Source organism: Hypanus sabinus, chromosome 6 (assembly GCF_030144855.1).
Source record: "Hypanus sabinus isolate sHypSab1 chromosome 6, sHypSab1.hap1, whole genome shotgun sequence".
Classification (NCBI taxonomy): Eukaryota; Metazoa; Chordata; class Chondrichthyes; order Myliobatiformes; family Dasyatidae; genus Hypanus; species Hypanus sabinus.
The window spans coordinates 82,583,599-82,605,061 of record NC_082711.1 but is presented as its reverse complement, the minus strand read 5'-3'; the positions used below and the strand labels follow the sequence as shown (position 1 = coordinate 82,605,061).

At 37.7% G+C, this 21,463-nt stretch overlaps 1 protein-coding gene across 3 annotated transcripts in view; it reads right to left on the bottom strand.

The window, feature by feature from the left end:
* LOC132395635 (uncharacterized) overlaps positions 1–21,463 on the bottom strand; it is an 86,976-nt gene that overhangs the window by 8,228 nt on the left and 57,285 nt on the right. For all 3 annotated transcript variants that reach the window (XM_059972521.1, XM_059972523.1, XM_059972522.1), the window contains one exon: positions 8,503–8,610. In XM_059972521.1, the coding sequence (XP_059828504.1) occupies positions 8,503–8,610 (108 nt within the window). The remainder of the gene's footprint in view (positions 1–8,502; positions 8,611–21,463) is intronic.

Here is a 21,463-nt window from a genome sequence, read left to right as displayed (position 1 = left end):
AAGGTAACGGTCCCAACACCGACCCCCGTGGAACTCCACTGGTAACTGGCAGCCAGCCAGAATAGGATCCCTTTATTCCCACATTGTTTTCTGTCGACCAGCCAATGTTCCACCCATGCTAGTAACTTCCCTGTAATTCCATGGGCTCTTATCTTGCTAAGCAGTCTCATGTATGGCACCTTGTCAAAGGGTTTCTAAAAATCTAAGTACACCACGTCTAATCTTTGTCTACCCTGCTTGTAATTTCCTCAAAGAATTGCAGTAGGTTTGTCAGGCAGGATCTTCCTCTTAAGAAACCATGCTGGCTTTGGCCTATCTGGTCACGTGCCTCTAGGTACGCCTTAATCTCATCCCTAACAATTGATTCTAACAATTTCCCAACTACTGATGTCAGGCTTACAGGTCTACAGTTGCCTTTCTGCTGCCCCCACTCTTCTTAGATAGCGATGTAACATTTGCAATTTTCCAGTCATCTGGTACAATGCCAGAATCTATCAATTCTTGAAAGGTCATCATTAATGCCTCCGCAGAATAAAAACATAGAAAACCTACAGCACAATACAGGCCCTTGGTCCACAAAGTTGTGCCGAACTTGGCCTAACTTAGAAGTTACCTAGGCTTACCTATAGCCCTCTATTTTACTAAGCTCCATGTACCTAACTAAAAGCCTCTTAAAAGACCCTATCGTGTCTGCCTCCACCACCATTGCCAGCAGCCCATTCCATGCACTCACCACTCTGAGTAAAAAGCATACCCTGACATCTCTGTACCTACTCCCCAGCACCTTAAACACAGAAAATGGGTAGAGGAGTAGGCCATTTGGCCCTTCAAGCCTGCAGCACCATTCAGTATGATCATGGCTGATCATCCAACTCAGAACCCTGTTCTGCTTTCTCCCCATACCCCCTGATTCCTTTAGCCACTAGGGCCGTATCTAACTTAACCTGTGTCCTCTTGTTGCAGCCATTTCAGCCCTGGGAAAAAGCCTCTATCCACACGATCAATGACTCTCATCATCTTACACACCTCTATCAGGTCACCTCTCATCCTCCTTCGCTCCAAGGAGAAAAGGCCGAGTTCACTCAACCTATTCTCATAAGACATGCTCCCCAATCCAGGCAACATTCTTGTAAATCTCCTCTGCACCCTTTCTATGGCTTTCACATCCTTCCTGTAATGAGGCAACCAGAACTGAACACAGTATTCCAAGTGGGGTCTTACCAGGGTCCTATATAGCTGCAACATTACCTCTCAGCTCCTAAATTCAATTCCACAATTGATGAAGGCCGATACAGCATACGTCTTCTTAACCAGAGTCAACCTGCGCAGCTGCTTTGAGCGTCCTATAGACTTGGACCCCAAGATCCCTCTGATCCTCCATACTGCTAAGAGCCTTACCATTAATACTACATTCTGCCATCATATTTGACCTACCAAAATGAACCACTTCACACTTACCTGGGTTGAACTCGATCTTCCACTTCTCAGTCCAGCTTTGCATCCTATCAATGTCCCGCTACTGTAACCTCTGACAGCTCTCCACACTATCCACAACACCTCCAACCTTTGTGTCATCAGCAAACTTACTAGCCCATCCCTCCACTTCCTTATCCAGGTCAGCTATAAAAATCACGAAGAGTAAGGTTCCCAGAACAGATCCCTGAGGCACACATTTGTCACTGACCTCCAAGCAGAATATGACCTGTCTACAACCACTCTTTGCCTTCTGTGGGCAAGCCAGTTCTAGATCCACAAAGTGATAACGCCTTGGATCCCATGCCTCCTTACTTTCTCAATAAGCCTTGCATGGGCTATCTTGTCAAATGCCTTGCTGAAATCCATATACACTACATCTACTGCTCTTCCTTCATCAATGTGTTTAGTCACATCCTCAAAAAATTCAATCAAGCTTGTAAGGCATGACCTGCCCTTTACAAAGACATGCTGACTACTCCTAATCATATTATACCTCTCCAAATGTTCATAAATCCTGCCTCTCAAGATCTTCTCCATCAACTTACCAAACACTGAAGTAAGACTCACTGGTTTATAATTTCCTGGGCTATCTCTACTCCCTTTCTTGAATAAAGGAACAACATCCGCAACCCTCCAATCCTCTGGAACCTCTCCCGTACCCATTGATGATGCAAGGATCATTGCCAGAGGATCAGTAATCTCTTCCCTCGCCTCCCACAGTAGCCTGGGTACATTTCATCCGGTCCCAGAAACTTATCCAACTTGATGCTTTCCAAAAGCTCCAGCACATCCCCTTTAATATCTACATGCTCAAGCTTTTCAGTCTGCTGCAAGTCATCACTATAATCACTAAGATCCTTTTCCATAGTGAATACTTAAGTATTCATCAAGTACCTCTGCTATTTCCTCTGGTTCCATACACACTTTACCATTATCACATTTGAAAGGTCCTATTCTTTCACGTCTTCTTGCTCTTCACATACTTGTAGAATACCTTGAGATTTTCCTTAATTCTGCCTGCCAAGGCCTTCTCATGGCCCCTTCTGGCTCTCCTAAATTCCTTTTTAAGCTTCTTCCTAGTAGTCTTATAATCTTCTAGATCTCTAACATTACCTAGCTCTCTGAACCTTTTGTACGCTTTTCTTTTCTTCTTGACTAGATTTATACACCATGTACCTTTGTACACCATAGTTCCTGTACCTTACCATAACTTCCCAATCTTCATTGGAACGTACCTATATAGAGCTCTACACAAATATCCCCTGAATATTTGCCACATTTCTTCCGTACCTTTCCCTGAGAATATGTTTCCAATGTAAGCCTCCAATTTCATGCCTGATAGTCTCATAATTCCTCTTACTCCAATTAAGCACTTTTCTACCTTGTCTGTTCCTATCCCTCTCCAATGATAGAATTATGATCACTATCTCCAAAATGCTCTCCCACTGAGAGATCTGACACCTGACCAGGTTCATTTCCCAATACCAAATCAAGTACAGCCTCTCCTCTTGTAGGCTTATCTACATACTGTGTCAAGAAACCTTCCTGAACACACCTAACTAACTCCACCCCACCTAAACCCCTCGCTCCAGGGAGATGCCAATCGATATTTGGGAAATTAAAATCACCCATCACGACAACTCTTATTATTACACCTTTCCAGGATCTGTTTCCCTTTCTGCTCCTCGATATCCCTGTTACTACTAGGCGGCCTATGAAAAACATCCAGTAAAGTTATTGACCCCTTCCTGTTCCTAACCTCCACCCACAGACTCCATGAACAATCTCTCCATGGCGTCCACCATTTCTGCAGCCGTGACACTATCTCTGATCAACAGTGCCATGCCCTCACCTCTTTTGCCTCCCTCCCTGTCCTTTCTGAAACATCTAAAACCCAGCACTTGAAGTAAACCACCCTGTTCCTGAGCCATCCAAGTCTCTGTAATGGCCACCACATCATATCTCCAAGTACTGATCTAAAATCCCTGCATTCTGCCTTCAAATTCAAATTTCCAAGGTGAATCATTTCACACTTTTTCAGGTTTAACACCCGTTCCCAGCACAGCTCTGCATCCAGTCAATGTCCTACAATTACCTCCACTATCCATAACTCCACTAATCTTCATGTCGTCTGCAAACTTACAAACCCATCCTTCCAATTCCTCATCCAATTAATTGATAAAACTAGCAGACCCCTGCAGAACACTACAGGTCACTGACCTCCAGGCAGAATGTGCTTCATCTACAACTACCCTCACCTTCTACGCATAAGCCAATTCTGCAACCATACAGCCATATTTCATGTTTCTCTATATCCAATGCCTCCTGACTTTCTGAATAAGTGTAACACTGGGAGCCTTATCAAACACCTTAGTAAAGTCCATGTACACCAGATCCACTGCTCTACCTTCAATATGCTTTGTCACATCCTCAAAAGAAATTAATCAGGCTCTTAAGGTATGACCTGCCCCTCACAACACCATGCTGACTATCTCTAATCAGACTGCTTCTCCAAATGCTTGTAAATCCTGTCCCTAAGACTTCTCCAATAATTTGCATCAAATTATCAGCAGTGGAGCAGGTGAGAAGTTTCAAGTTTCTGGGTGTCAGCATCTGTGAAGATCTATCCTGGGTCCAACATACTCATGCAAATACAAAGGCAACATGACAGTTCTTTCGGAATTTGAGGCTACTTGGTATGTGACCAAACACTCTTGCAAACTTCTACAGATCACAAGCGTATGTTGGTAAATTTGTTGTTTTGCGGCAGCAGCACTAATATTTTGTAATGTTTTTCAAAAATTCCTGCAGATCCTCTATCTTAACATTGGTAAATTCCAGCACTTAAGCCTATTTTACGCTGTTGTCAAAAATGTCAAGTTCCCTCCCTGTAGTGTATACTGAAGCAAAGTATTCATTAGAACCTCCCCTACTTCCTCCGACTCCTGGGTAATGTTTTCTTTCCTATCCCTGAACAGCCCTACATTCACTCTAGTCTGGATGTCCACAACATTTTTCATTTGCTAAAACTTTATTTTCATTTGGATAAGGTTTTGTTAAGGGAATAATTTGAAAAACCAAAGATCAAGGAGAAGATTTATGACCTGGAAGAGGAAACTGGAAATCCATAATCCAGTTCTCATGGGGGGATTAGGCGTGGAGAGGGTCAGCAACATCAAAGTCCTTGGTGTAATCTTTTCAGAATATCTGTCCTGGACCTAGCACACAAGTGCCATTATGAAGAAAGCATGGCAATGCCTCTACTGTTTTAAAAATTTGCATAGATTTAGCATGTCATCTAAAACTGACAAACCTTTATGGATATCTCGTGGAGATTATATTGACTATTGTATTACAGCCTACAAAAAGTAGTGGATATGGCCCAATCCATCATGGGTAAAGCCCTGCTCACCACTGAGCACGTCTACACAAAGCACTGTTGCAGGAAAGCAGCATCCATCACCAGGGACTCCCACCATCTCTAGATCATGCATTCTTCTGGCTGCTGTGCTTCAGGACACACACCACCAGGTTCAGGAACAGTTATTACCCTTCAAACAACAGGCTCTTGAACCAGAGGATAACTTCACTCAACTTCATTCGTCCCGTTGCTGAAGTGGACTCACTTTTAAAGAACTCTTCATCTCATGTTATTGATATGTATTGCTTATTTATTATTATTGTTATTAGTTTTTGTCCTTTTTGTATTAGCAATTTTTTTTTTAAATCACATTAGTGTTGTCCACCTTGTTGGGTGTAGCTTTTCATTGTTTCTATTGTGTTTCTTGTATTTGGGTGATTGTTTAATTTGGGTAAATTTTTAAGAAAAAAAGTTTTCACAAAAGCAAGTCCTGTAGCTTTATATGTTAGGTAATAGTAACACTAAACATTTTTTCAGTATGCTTCATAAATAACATTTTCTTAATTTTTTGAGTTAAAAATTTGAATGTGCCAGAATTACATTATTTTTGGGCTTGTCCCCTACCCAGATTCTATAACTTTGTGTTCAAAATGAAGTAATAATAAGTATTAAATTCATGAAGCTTATAGTTTGTATTTTCTCACAAGAATTTTTAAAACATGTTAAATTCATGTGGGTTACATTTTTAATACAATTTGTACACTTTATGACAAAGAACCGCTGTCCCGAACACTGTCATTACCAACACACAAAACATTTTAGAAACCAGTCAAGTTTTATCAGACAACTGCTTATGTGGTTGCCATGGAAATGAGAAATAACAGGGGAGCATGGGGCTGTCATGGCAGAAGACTGACATTTTGATGTTTAGAAATGTGAGTAATTTAACGAATTATACCTCCTGATCTGAGAGTATGTTTTATTATGTGTCATTACCAAACGAGTTAGTATTTGAGTGTTTTAACTGAAAAATAAATAACTTCACTTTATTTCTGTATACTTAAGTTACAATTACAAACTAGCTATCCAGTCGAGTTAGCAGGTGTGAGACTTAGCCAACTTTTTCTTTAAAAAATGATACAATCACACAACTGGCTGTGATTGTAAAGAACAGTGGTGGTACAGACAGCTTATCAACTTTACTTCTTTTATCAACTTTTTTATAACTTTACTTCTATTAAAGTATAATTATCAGATGTAAATATAATTTAAAATTACAGTGATTGTAATTAAATTCAATAATTTTCCACTTGAGTAATATGGTTGAGCACACCCTAAAATAAACTTAAGTGATTTTTGTTTGAAGTTGTCAACATGGCCCCAAAATCATTAGCAGACCAATCAGAAAATACGGAGACACAAAGAAGGCCCAGTGAAATATCAGCAACACCTTGAAAGAGAAAGACAGAAATACAAAAAAAAAGGGAGACAGGAAAGCTCACTATCATCTCAGAATTACTCAAGCGTGAACAGCGATTAAAGAGATGTCGGTAATCAAAGAATTAGTGAGATTTGTCAGTAATCAAAGAAACAAAAGGGCCACTGATAAGAAAAGACAGGCGGTACAGAAGTTTTATAGCAGGGAATACCCTACCAGAATCTCCAGTGGAAAACCTTATAGCAACAAGAACAGAATGACCTTTATCTTCCTGAGGCTCACATATGCATTCTGACAGGCCTAACGCACACCATGAAATGCCTCATAGGAGAAGCCGGAAAGAAGTGAGACCAAACAGAGCTAAAGTATACCATGATCTGACTGAAGCCAATGTGAAATTTGACGCTTTGAGAAAGACTGAGAAGTACAAGATACAACAGCCGCTCCCAGAAGCTGACAGCCTTAGTAACATTTTCAGAAATCACAGATCAACTTAATAGGACAATGGTGTGTCATCCAATATAACCAGGATGTGTATTTTGGCATCATTCAGGATGTAATGCAGAAAGTTGTTGCCTTGTCAAAACAATGAGCTGACTTGGGACAAAATCACTTCTTTTGGCCTATGAGAAGAGGACTTTATCTGGGATTTGCCACAAGTACTACTGTGCCTTGTCCCACAAACCCAACCAATTACTAAAAGACATATGATGCTTCCTGTGAATATGTGGGAAAAGGTGCGCTCTTTCATGGAAATTTGAATATTGGACTAATGAAGACAGTAAGAAAGTACTTTAAATTTCAAGGTTTGCTTTTTTCAGAGTTGTGAGTTCTGTGAATGTTTTGTAAGTCTTACAGATAAAAATAAGGGATTGAGTAAATGTTTAGTCAGTGTTAAAAAAGTGTTCTATCTATGGACATTTAAAAAATAACGATCTCCATAATCTGTTTGAAATTTGAATAGCTGCTTATTCCAGGGTTGGGGAGGATTAGGCAGATGTTTTGTAAAGACTTTTGTTTTTTTTTATAAGACTCGTCAAAGCCTGGTTTAGCTAGGCTGCCTACATTCATGTTTCACGTGGATGTTTTTAACAATGTTACCTAGCCGCTTGCCTTAAAATTTCATCTCTTATGGAATTTCGATAAATAGTGCAATCTGTAAGGATGTCTTTATAAGTGTTGCTTCTTTTAGTTGGACAAGTGTTTTGTTAGAGTTAATGTTGAATTAAAACCATGGTTTTCCAATGTCAAAAGCATTTTGTCATTCCCATCACAGTGCATATATTGATGGGAAATAAAATCTTGTTTAGTAATTTTGGTCTGAACTCTTTTGCTGGAGTCAAGTGCTTTGATGCCAAAATCAGCATTCTGTCAAAAAAGGGTAAAATCCAATAGTCTAATTAGTATACAGATGTTTCATTGTTTAGCCAAGAAAAATATTGACACACCTTAAGAAAATGTGTCTCCAAAATATATTCTGAATGCACTTAAAAATGAGTTAAAACAAATTTATTAAAAGACATGGTTTTTATTTGCAGGATTGACTTTGAAATCTTTGTCATTTCATTTCAAATTAAATTCAGTATTTCGATGATGTGATGAAAACTCTGCAAAAATGCCTTAAAATATAAAAGTTCTCTTAATGATTGATCAATGCCAAGATCTGGTCTTCATTCCACAGCTAAAAATAAAGGTTATAACATGAACAAAACAGAGTTTCAAGAAATTTCATTTCTCAGAATTTGAATAAGTCCAAAATGCCACTTACTGTGATTGCCTGCAAGGAAATGAATCACAGTGTTGTATATGGTGACATATGTGTACTTTGATAATAAAATTATTTTGAACTTTGAACTGAAGGGCTGCTCTACCTAGATCTAATAGATTTCTCCATTATAAATTATTCTGAAGGAATCTGATGACCACATTAAGTTGCTACCTTCATTCCATTCAGCCTGCTCCTATACTTGTGTGTGACTATCAAGTCCATTTGGGACACAATCCTACATCATCCATAAAATAAATTGCAAGTGCTGTTCATGTTGCTGTTGTACAATGTTAAGAATTGATCTATTTCTTTATATTCAAAGTTAAACATAAATGGCAATTTAGAGCTTTTTAAAGCCTATCACCTCAAGGGATTATCTTTCCTGAGCTTTTGTTGTGCAAGTAGTTATTTAAATTCAACAGAAGGAGAAATTCACTCAAAATAATTTAAAATACTTACAATAGTATTTATTGTCTTTCGCCGATATTCCATTAATGCATCTGTGAGACTCTGTGTAACTTTTAAGACAAACTTTGCATCGTTATCACTGAAAATTTGAAAGTTTTGCTGAAAGACAAATATCAAAATATTACAAAAAAAAATTGTAACCTAGAACAGAATATGCTTTGTCAAAAAGTAAAATCTAAATAGCTTGTTATTGCTCTCAAACATCAACGATCTGTACTATTGCTGGATGGGTAATTGAAAATTTGGAGAAATCCATAAGAGAATTAAATATTTTGGACATTGGACAAAGTCAGTTATATTGCATTCTTTAAAAGGGAAATCACGAGCACCAAGATTGCAGTTTACACTGCGTATATAGTAAAGCATCTGCTAACAAATTAAAGTCCTTGTAATTCATCCTATGGCTTTTTTCCTCTTTAAGGATACCAAACACATTATGCCATTGTGGTTTGCTCTCTTGATATTTTAGTGACTAAAGATGTCATTGTATCAGCTACATTTAATCATGAATATAAAAAGAATGGAAATAAAAATTATTGGATGACCCATTATGATTATTTTGACCCTGGAGCAAACTTGAAAGATGGAATGGACAATCACTGCACTTATTTATTATTCCATTAATAATCTATTTCAAAATAATTAACAATAATCAGAACCAAGTAATTTTACGGCAGCACAATACCATAAGACTTAATCACCTTAGTGATACTGAAATACATATACTATACTGTACATAAACTGAAACTATTCAAAGTGCAAAATTTGCAGCTAGCTATAGAGAAGACCTTTACCTCTCATCCACCTATTATAATGTATTGTAAGCCTTTCAATTTTCAATAAGGTAAATGCACCAAGGAATTCTTCCAGATAGACTGACTATAGAAGAAACCAAGCAACACGCACAAAATGCAGGAGAAACTCAGCAGGCCAAGCAGCATCTAGGAAAAGAGTACAGTCAACGTTTCAGCCCAAAATATTGATTGTACTCTTTCTAGATGCTTCCTGGACTGCTGAGTTCCTCCAACATTTTTTATGTGCTACTCGGATCTCCAGCATCTGCAGATTTTCTCTTGTTTGTGATAGAAGATATACAAATCCATTCTCAAAATTCATTAGAGATTTCTTTGCTCAACCTTCTTTGCTGGTATACTTTTCTTACACAAGATTCTTTTCTCATGGCATCCCACACAGCTCCCTTGCTAATACTTAAATTCCGTATAAGACACAAAAACTTACTTGGACCCAAATTGTTAAGTATTAACCATTAATTTTAAGAGCTACAACTGTAACCTTACTATGTTTTTTCTCATCTTGATAAGACAATTCTATAAATTCTGGATCAACCAGACAGCTGTTCATTAAATGCGCTCTCATAAACGGATATCCTTTTAGCAACATTACAAGCCATGGTCCGGCTGTAACCTCTCCAAAGGCAAATTAGCTTGTAACACCTTCTCTCCGGGTTTCCATTATACTCCTTGGTATTCATTAAGCTTTTCATTTTAATTTAAAATAGGAAACTCATATTTCACTCTTAGGGGTGCATCCACTAAAAATCCCAATATGTCACTCTAACATTGTGAGTGCTTTACAATGCAAAGCAAAATATTGTGAATACTGAAATAAAACCTGAAAATGTTTTAAATGCCTCAGGAAATCAAACTGATTTCTGTGATGGTTGGAACGTTAGGGGGTCAGCTGGAGACGCTCATGGAGTGAGTACCGTTTTGGATTCGCTCCATAACTTTTACTTTTTTTAACCTTTGATCACCCTTATTCAGCGTATTTTTACCTATACCGAAAGTTTCTTTATTCTTTTTTTTTGGATTTACTGCTAAGCGTTTGTTGTGAACTTTTGATGATATGCAAACAGAAAAGTCTCTCAGGTCTAAGGGACGGGATCCCGGACGTAATCCGAACGGTAACGGAAAAAAGCAGGCTCCGACACAACAAACACCATTAACTTTTGAATTGTTTATGGAGGTTTTGAATCAAAAATTTGCTGAACTACAACAATTTTTTAAAGAAGATATAAAGGCTTTTCAAGAGTACATGGTTAAGACGGATTTAGTAATTAAACAGCAACAAACTCTTATTGCGTCTCTGCAAGAAGAAGCTCGGAAGCGAGATTTGACTATTGGAAAACTGCAACAGGATTTAATTTCGACCATTAAGCTGATGGAAGCCCTTAAAGCCAAGAGGGAACGATTTTGAGAATCGCTCCAGAAGACAGAACGTACGTATACTTGGTCTTCCAGACGGCATAGAAAAAGATGACCCTTCGAAATATTTTGCTCAACTTTTAAAAGAAGCGTTTCCGACAATTTTCCCGAATAACCCTCCTTTATTGGATCGGGCACATAGAATTCGGCGTCGATCACCGAGTGCTACAGACAAACCTTCGGTGATAATTGTCCGGTTCCATTATGTACATGACAAAGAACAAGTTATAAGAGCAGCTCGTCGACTAGGAATGATTAAAATCAAAGATTTTTCCTTCCGCCTGATCGAAGATTTTAGTTCAGATCTTTTAAAAAGAAGGCTTCTTTTTAAACCATTGATGGCTGAATGTTATGAGAAAAATCTGAAACCTGCGCTTCTATACCCTGCGAAGCTTCGAATTTCTCCGTCGAATGCTCCACGACAAGTTTTCCTTTCAACTTCAGAAGTGAGAAAATATCTGGAGGAGAACTTCCCTACTGTTACAGACACCAGTCTTTAATAAATGAATGATTCTGATCGTATAAGATGGTTCTCGATCTCTTAAACCAGAATTATAATCTGGTTATTGGTGTAGGTTCATCCTACACTTTATACTCAAGTTAAAGTGTGTTTGCGTCATGTTAATTGTTTTTGCCTTATACACTTTAATCATTTAACTACATACTTGTCTATTAACTTTGTTCCTTCGAAGGTATATTTTTAATTCTTTGAAGGTAAATTTTTCCTTGATTAAGATGGTGGTTTTTTGGAAAAGATTTTTGGTTTTGCTTAAGATGGCATTATGTTTATATTTTTCGTGTTTCTCCCAGACAATGGTATCGCTTATCTCAGCTTAAATATTTTTTGTTTTGTCTGGGCCAGAGCCCGAGTTATAATAGTTTTTAGTGATTATATTTTTATTCTTTTTACAACTAACTATACTTAGAAATATGGTTTTTATTATAGCGATTTTATTTTTAAAGTCGGGGTGATTCTTTTATATATATCCTTTTTATATGGAGTGTTCTTCAGCTGACATTGGGGTAGGATTAGTCTTACTTTTTCTCTTTTTAAGTCATATTTTGGCTTTTTCTCTTTTTCTCGGGGGGTGGGGGGATGGTCTGTTTTCTAATTCTATTTTTTTTGTACAAGTTTGTGTCAGTTTTTTTTATTCGGGCTGTTTTTGAACTTCAAATATGTCTGTGTTGTCGTCACTTCCGGGTCTTCTCACTACTTTTGTTCCTCTTCCGGGTGCATGAGTTTATAAGTTGGTTAACCCTTTCTATACCAAAGGGTTGATTATAGAATTATGGCTCAGACCATTAATTTTGTGTCTTGGAATACTAATGGTTTAAATCATCCAATTAAACGAAAGAAGATTTTCAAAGTATTCCAAAGACTTAATGCTCATATCATTTTTGTACAAGAAACTCATGTGAGGAGGGAGGACAAATTTCGTTTTTTTAGATTTTGGCGGGGTCAACAGTATCATGCAAATTCGAATGCTAAAGTAAAAGGAGTTTCAATTTTTATTGACTCCTCTATTTCATTTCTTCAACATGATATTTTTTCGGATCCCAATGGCAGATTTTTGTTAATTACGGGTTTACTTTGTAATAAAAAGGTTGCTTTGGTTAATGTTTATGCTCCAAATGTGGATTGTCCTGACTTTTTTAAGTCTTTATTTACTTCTTTACCCAATCTAAACGAATATAAGTTAATAATGGGTGGTGACTTTAATTGTTGTTTAAATCCTCTGATGGATAAATCTTTATCTATTCAGACTTTACCTAATAAGTCGGCCACTTGTATTAACTCCTTTTTGACTGACAATGGAGTTTTTGATGTTTGGAGATTTCGGCATTCTAATGACAAAGAGTTTTCTTTTTTCTCACATGTTCATCACTCTTATTCAAGAATTGATTATTTTTTTGTAGACTCTTGTTTTATTCCATTGGTAATCGGTTGTAACTATGATATTATAGCTATCTCTGATCACGCTCCGTTATTACTTTCTATGAAATTTACGGATACAGCTTTTAATGCTAGACAATGGCGATTTGACTCTACCTTGTTGCAAGACTCTGACTTTATTAAATTTATGGAGGAGCAGATCGACTTCTTCTTCTCAACTAATTCTACGGATGATATTTCCTACGGAACACTTTGGGACACTTTTAAAGCTTATATACGTGGACAGATTATTTCTTATTCTGTTGGTTTGAGGAAACGTATCAAGATGGAAACTCTTTTATTGGTTGATAAAATTAAAGAGATTGATAAGAAATATTCGATTGCTCCTAGTAAGGAGCTTTACAAACAAAGGGTTGAACTTCAAATGGAACATAGTTTATTACTTACATCCTCGATTGAAAATCAATTAATGAAAACTAAATCTGATTTTTATATACATAGTGATAAATCTGGTAAACTGTTAGCTAGTCAATTGAAGAATGCTCTGGTTAAACGTCAAATCACTAAGATTGGTCAGCAGAATGGGAATCTGACAGTTAATCATGATGAGATAAATAAGGCATTTCAAGATTTCTATACCTCCCTGTATCAATCTGAATTTCCTCAAGATTATAATACCATGTCTGATTTTCTGGGGAAATTAAATTTTCCAAGGTTATCATCTGATGATCTTTTGATATTGGATACTCCTATTACGGATGTAGAAATTAAAGGGGCTATTTCCTCAATGAATTCTGGGAAAGCACCGGGTCCAGATGGTTATACAGTTGAATTTTTTAAATTTTTTTCCGCTACTCTTTCCCCTTGGTTAGGTAAGGTTTTTGAGGAGGCCATTAGATTAGGGAATTTGCCACAATCTTTTTATAGAGCTTCCATTTCTCTAATATTGAAGAAAGATAAAGACCCTACTAATTGTGCTTCTTATAGACCTATATCTTTATTGAATGTAGACTCCAAGATTTTTTCTAAGTTACTGGCATCTAGATTGGAGAAGGTATTACCCAAAATTATTTCAGATGATCAAACTGGCTTTATTAAAAATCGTTATTCTTTTTTTAACATTAGGAGATTGTTGAATATTGTTTATACTCCCTCACATGATACTTCAGAATGCGTGATTTCATTAGAGAAAGCATTTGACAGAGTTGAATGGCCTTACTTATTTAATGTGTTGGAGAAGTTTAATTTTAGTCCGATATTTATATCATGGATTAAATTGATTTATCATACTCCAGTAGCCTCAGTGGTTACCAATAATCAAAGATCTCCCTTTTTTCGCCTATTTCAGGGCACTAGACAGGGATGTCCTCTTAGTCCATTACTATTTAACATTGCCTTAGAACCTTTGGCAATTGCCATCAGACAATCACAGGATATTTTGGGTATTAATCGTGGGACAGATATTCATAAGTTATCTTTGTATGCAGATGATTTATTACTATTCATTTCTAACCCGGAGAAATCCATTCCAGCAGTTTTATCATTATTGGCTCAATTTAGTGATTTTTCTGGGTATAAGTTAAATCTTAATAAAAGTGAATTGTTTCCATTAAATAAACGGGTCCCAATTTATGGAAATTTACCCTTTAAATTAGTTAATGACTCTTTTACTTATTTAGGGATCAAAATCACAAAGAACCATAAAGATTTGTTTGGATTTAATTTTTTACCCTTAATTGATCAGATTAAAGGTTTGTTTACTAGGTGGTCACCTTTGTCTCTATCTCTAATAGGCAGGATTAATGCTATTAAGATGGTTATTTTACCTAAGTTTTTATATATTTTTCAAGCGATACCAATTTTTATCCCGAAATCTTTTTTTACTAATGTTGACTCTAAAATTTCTTCATATATATGGCAGTATAAAAATCCCAGGTTAGGTAAAACATATTTACAGAAGACTAAAAAGGAAGGCGGGTTAGCATTACCTAATTTCAGATTTTACTATTGGGCAGCTAATATTAGATATTTGTTATGCTGGTTGAAAGATGGGGGTGGATCTTTTGGCCCTTGTTGGGTGAGTTTAGAAACTAAATCGGTATCAGCTTATGCTTTGGGTTCTATTTTAGGGACTTCTCTCCCTTTTGCTCTTTCTAAATTGCCGAAACGAATTGACAACCCGATAGTTAAACATACATTGCGTATATGGTTTCAATTTCGGAGATTTTTTGGGTTGACTCAATTCGTTTTAAATAGTCCTATTGTATCTAATTGTTTTTTTCACCCTTCCATTATAGATCAAGCTTATTCAGCTTGGAAAACTAAGGGATTACTAAGATTTTCTGATTTATTTTTAGATAATTGTTTCATGTCTTTTGAACAATTATCCAACAGATATAACTTGCCGAGATTTCATTTTTTTAGATATTTACAGATTAGACATTTTTTAAGTTCTGTACTCTCTACGTTTCCAAATTTTGTGCCTTCAGATACTTTGGAGAGTTTATTTGAATTAGACCCTTTTCAAAAAGGGCTTATTTCAAAACTTTATAATATAATTATGAAGATACATTCAGAGTCCCTTTATAAGACTAAACAGGATTGGGAAAGAGAGCTTAGTTTTAGTATTTCTAGTGAGAATTGGGATAGAATTCTTCAATTAGTTAATACATCATCGTTATGTGCCAAACATTCACTAATACAATTTAAGGTTGTACATAGGGCCCATATGTCCAAGGATAAATTAGCTCATTTTTACTCTCATATAAGTCCTATTTGTGATAGATGTCATTCTGAAATTGCGTCTTTAACTCACATGTTTTGGTCGTGTTCATTTTTGGAGAAATATTGGAAAGATATTTTTGATATTATATCTGCGGTTTTGAATATTGATTTACAACCTCATCCTATTACCGCAATTTTTGGCTTACCAATGTTAGATTCACAGCATTTATCTTCTTCAGCCCGTCGAATGATTGCATTTCTAACTTTGATGGCTAGAAGATCTATATTGTTGAATTGGAAAGAAATTGATCCTCCCACTGTATTTAATTGGTTCTCCCAAACTATGTTATGTTTAAATTTAGAAAAAATTAGAAGTGGTACTTTTGAGACTTCTATTAAATTTGAAAAGTTATGGAGACCATTTATTCAACATTTTCATATGATGTAATATGACCCTTTGCCAAGTACATTTGATTTCCCAGCTTTTAGCTTATGTATTTTGAGAGGACCGGAAGTGACGGCATTGATGAATACTTATTTTTGTGAGATATTATAAACAGCCCACTTTTTTTTTTCCTTCTCTTTTGTTTGTTTTTTTTTTCTTTTATATTACTTATTAGCTATAGTTATTAGATTAGATTAGTTAGTTCTGCATTATATAAATTTTTTTTTGTTTTTTTTTCTTTCTTTTTTCTGTTTTTTTTATATTATACATTATGAAATATTTAGATTTACTATGTCCATACATATATCTTATGGCTTATGTCTTGGTAAACTCATTTATATTGTAACTATTATGTATGTTTTTTTTCATATGTAATGGAATGTGTATGTTGGTAATTTCTTTATCAATATATCATCTGTATTCTGTCCATATTATTAATATTAATAAAAAGATTTAGAAAGAAAGAAAGAAATAAAGGAACGTTAGGCAGACTTCTTGCTGAAAATGGTTATAAACTCTTTAATTTTGCTTTTTGCACTCATACTTAGCTCCCATCATTGAAGGTGGTGATATTTATTAAGTTTCTGTGTGCCACAGTTCCTGAGATGTTTTGGATTATAAAGTGAGGGACACAGTTCAAAAGCAGTGAATGGGGGCAGTTGAGACAGTCTGTGCACCACAGTTCCCAAGGAGATGCTGGATTGTGCATGATTAAGAACTTAGCAAGGGCCACTAAAGTTAGATTTAAGCTGATCAGCCATTGCGTGTGTGGGCAGTGCGAGAGTGAGGAACTCAGGCTTTAGCTCAGAGAGGAATCGACAAGGAAAGGCAAAAGCTGTAGGTAGAGTTTGTTTAACTTTTCTTTCTTATTTCCCAGTTAGAGTGGTGAGAACATTTGGGATGTTCCTTTTGCAAGGCAGGGACCGGGTATTGATAGTGAATGATCAGCCATGATCTCAGAATGGCGGTGCAGACTCGAGGGGCCGAATGGTCTACTTCTGCACCTATTGTCTATTGTCTATTGCTGGATGTGGGATGTCAGGGAGACCTCCAGTCTCCCTGATGACTACATCTCCAAGAACATTTGCCTTCCTCAGTGACAAAACCTGCAAGTTAACCTTAGGGAATTCTGCACAAGGTCTCCCAAGTACCTTTGCACCTCTGACTTCTCAATTTGTTCCCCATTTAGAAAATAATCTCCACCTTATTCCGTCTACCAAAGTACATCATATATCCCTGCACTGTATTCCATCTGCCAGTTCTTTGCCTATTCTTCTAATCTTTTTGCAGACTCCCTGCTTCCAAAACACTACCTGCCCCTGTACTGTCATTGTATTGTCTGTAAATATGGCCATCAGGCAAATCATTGACATATAATGTTAAAAATAAGTGGTGGTAACACCCTGAGGAATATCATTAGTCACCAACAGCCAACTAGAAAAGGTCCCCTTATATAATAACACCTTATATACTGGCTGGGTAGCCTCCAACCTGATGGCATAAACATTGACTTCTCTAACTTCCATTAATGTCCCTCCTCCCCTTCTTACCCCATCTCTGACATATTTAGTTGTTTGTTTTTTTTCTCTCTCTGCCCATAACTCTGCCTGTTCTCCATCTCCCTTTCTCCCTAGGCCTCCAGTCCCATGATCCTTTCCCTTCTCCAGCTCTGTATCACTTTTGCCAATCACCTTTCCAGCTCTTAGCTTCATCTCACCCCCTCCAGTCTTCTATCATTTCGCATTTCCCCCTTCCCCTCCTACTTTCAATTCTCTTAGTATCTTTCCTTTCAGTTAGTCCTGACGAAAGGTCTCGAGCCGAAACGTCGACAGTGCTTCTCCCTATAGATGCTGCCTGGCCTGCTGTGTTCCACCAGCATTTTGTGTGTGTTGTTTGAATTTCTAGCACCTGTAGATTTCCTCGTGTTTCTCCTTTATTCCCACTCTTTGCATCCTGCCAGTCAGCCAATCTGCTACCTATGCTAGCACCTCTCCTTAATCCCATGAACTCTTATCTTGTTCAGCAGCCGCATAAGCAGCACCTTGTCAAAGGCTTTCTGAAAATCTAAGAAAACAACATCCAATAACTCTCCTTTGTCTATTCTGCCTGTTATTAAGAATATTACAGATTTGTCAGGCAAGATTTACCCTTTAGGAAACAACTTTGGTCCATTTTTTCATGTGCCTCCAAGTACCCTGAAACCTCATTGTTAATAATGGATTCATGTAGCGGTGTGCTATGGGTCGCCACATTCAAACCTTAACCACTGAAGTCAGGCTAACTGGCCTATAACTTCCTTTCTTTGCCTCCTTCCTTTCTTAAAGTGTGGAGTGACATTTGCAATTTTCCAGTTCTGTGGAACCATTCCAGAATCTTGTGATTCTTGAAAGATCACTACTAATGCCTCCACACTCTCTACTGCTACCTCTTTCAGAAATCTGAGGTCTGGTCCATTTGGTCCTGCTGATGTTATCTACCTTCTTAGTAAAAGCAACTACACTTATTTCCGGCCCCAACCCTTTGAATTCCTTCAACCCCATTACTTCCTCTCCTGCATCATTTTCCAGTTCACCTCTCTTTTACTCTTTATATATTTGAAGTTACTTTTGGTATCTTAATTTATATTATTGGGCACCTTACCTTCGTATTTTACTTTTTCACTCATTGCTTTTTTTGTTGCCTTCTGTTTTTTTCCAGTCCTCTAGCTTCACACTTACTTTTACTATAGTAAGTCCTCTTTTTGCTTTTATGCTTTCTTTGTTAGCTATGGTTCCTCTCTTTAGAATACTTCTCCCTCTTTGGGAGACATGCTCCCAGAAATTCCATCCATTGTTGTTCTGCCATCATCCGTGCCAGAGTGTCCTTCCACTCAACTTCGGCCAGATCATCTCTCATGCCTCTACAGTTCCCTTTACCTAACATCAGACTGTAACTGCTCCTTCTAAAACTGCAGGGTGAATTCTATTATATTATGATCACTGCATAAGGGTTCGTTTACCATAAGCTCCTTAATCAAATCTGCTTCATTGTACAACACCAAATCTAGAATTGCTTTTTCCCTAGTGGGCTCTGTAGCATTAATGTGACTCGGACACCGCAGTATTAAACACACACGTTTATTCACCAGACTTCCACTTTACAAAACCCCTGCGTTCTGATGTCATATGCACTCTGACCTACGAATACTCACATAATACATTACATCCCCCTTCTCAAGTTTTTTTTACAATATTATGAATGACCAAAACAATGCCTCTAGGTACGACTTTCTAACATTACAACAGCCATGACATAAACTAATAAAAATCTTAACTTCTTATACTGTATTCTACATTGTATCTTACAATACTAACAGCAGTATATTTTCTTTTACTAACATAGACTAATAAACCTTTTATTTCACACCTTGGAACTTATAACATGTGTGATTTTGTCTCAAACTGTGCGAGACTGTAGGTAGATCTAGTCTCTGTATCTAGCTGGAAGTTTGACTTGTCTCCCAGACCTTGTGCGATAGAACTGTGACTGTGCTTGTCCTTCAGAGTCAGTCTCTCGAGTAACCTCTGTGTCTGCATTTCCACCTCGGTCTGTCTGCGCCGAACTTTCACCGTCATTGCATTTTGGGGTTTCGTCACGCCACTCACTCTTGGTGTCGTTTGTTTCTATGTGTGTATCCGTGGAAATGTCCTGTGTGTCTGTACGTGGAAACACCCTCTCACCTGTCTTCAGCAGGTGCTTCCTGTTCCTCCTGTAGACTCTTCCATCTGGCATAAGAACTATGAAGGATCTTGGTTGCTGATGTCTGTTCACAACCACAGCTGGCTGCCAGGTGTCTCCTCTCTGTATTCTGACATTTTCACCTATATGCAGATCTGGGAACTGTCTTGTATGTCTGTCATTGTAGCTCTTTTGCTTTATTTGCTTGTAGTTTAGCTTGTCATGTACTTGAGCATTACTTTCAGGAGTCAGTAGAGTTGTGGATGTTGGCAGCTTGGACTTCAGACGACGTCCCATCAACAGCTGTGCAGGAGAGAACCCCACACCCTCGATATGTTGCGGTATTCAAACAGAGCAATGTACGGGTCACTGTTGCTGCTTTGTGCCTTCTTAAGCATGTTCTTCACATTTTGTACAGATCTCTCTGCTTGTCCATTAGACTGAGCGTGCCCAGGACTGGAAGTAACATTTTAAAATTCCCAGCTTTCTGAAAACTCTCTAAACTCACCACGGGCATATTGTGGACCATTGTCACTGACGACAATATCTGGAATACCATGTCTTGCAAATGTCGACTTCATTGAGGTAATGACACCTTGAGTGGACGTGTCACTTAACTTGGTGATCTCCAGATATTTTGAATAGTAGTCCACACAAAGCAGATATTCTGCACCATTGTAGTGAAAGAGATCTGTGCCAAGCTTCTCCCATGGTCTTCCTGGTAGTGGATGGGGAAACAAAGGCTCTCTTGGATTGCTGTTTTTATTTTCATTACAAACAGCACACTGAGACACCATGTCCTCTATCTAAGTTGACATACCTGGCCAATAATGTCCCTTGCTCTTTCTTTACATTTCACTATCCCCAGGTGTGACTCATGAATTCTGTTGAGCATTTCCTGTCTCATTCGATTCGGTACTATGAGTTTTGCTGCTTTGAACATTAGTCCTGATGCATAGCTAATTTCCTCTTTAAATGTCCATGTCTAAATGTCTGTATTTCTTTTGGAACATCTTTTCTTTCTGTTGGCCATCCATTCATTGTAATGTCTCTTAGCATTTGCATTTCAGGATCTTCTGCAGTTGCTTTCCTGAACGTGTTCAACTTCTCTTCCGAGATGGGTAGCTGAGGTGTAACCCAGTTGACCTCCAGCTCTCCTCCTAGCAACTCTTCCCTTTGCTCTTTGAGGTAAGCACGGCTCAAAGCATTGGCAATGTGCAGTTCTTTTCCTGGCTTATAGATAACTGTGAGGTGTACCTCTGTAGCCTGAGAAGCATCCTTTGCAGCCTCATAGGAGCTTGATGAAGTGGCTTTTTGAAGATGCTCTCAAGTGGTTTGTGATCACTCTCAACCTGGATTTCTTTGTCATATCCATACTAGTGGAACTTCTCACACCCATAAACTATGGCAAGTAATTCCTTCTCGATTTGAGCATATTGGCGTTGACAGTCTGTAAGTGCTCGTGATCCATACGCCACAGGCCTCCCATCCTGCAGTATAACAGCTCCTATTCCCTCCAAACTGGCATCCACAGACATTGTCACCGGTTTATTGACATCATAGAACTTGAGTGCTGGTGCATTGGTAACCAACTGCTTCAATGTGTCAAAACTTTTCTTTTGTTTATCTTCCCGATGTCATTCAGTGTTGCTCTCTAGTAGCTTTCGAAATGGAGCACTGACCTCCTGTTCCACTTCAATTGTTCTAATGAACATGTCACTGTTGCACTCACTCTGTTGCACAGCATGCATTTTCCTTGCTTGCTCCTGTGATTTGCACATCTTTGCAAAGTGATTTTTCTTTCTGCATAATTTGCATGACTTACCAAAGGCTGGACATTTTCTGTATCCAAGTTTATAACCACATCTGTTGCAGTTAACTTCCTTTTGATTATCTTGTGGAGCTGGCTTTGTCCTACTCTTGTCAGTTTTCACAGCTTTTATTTTG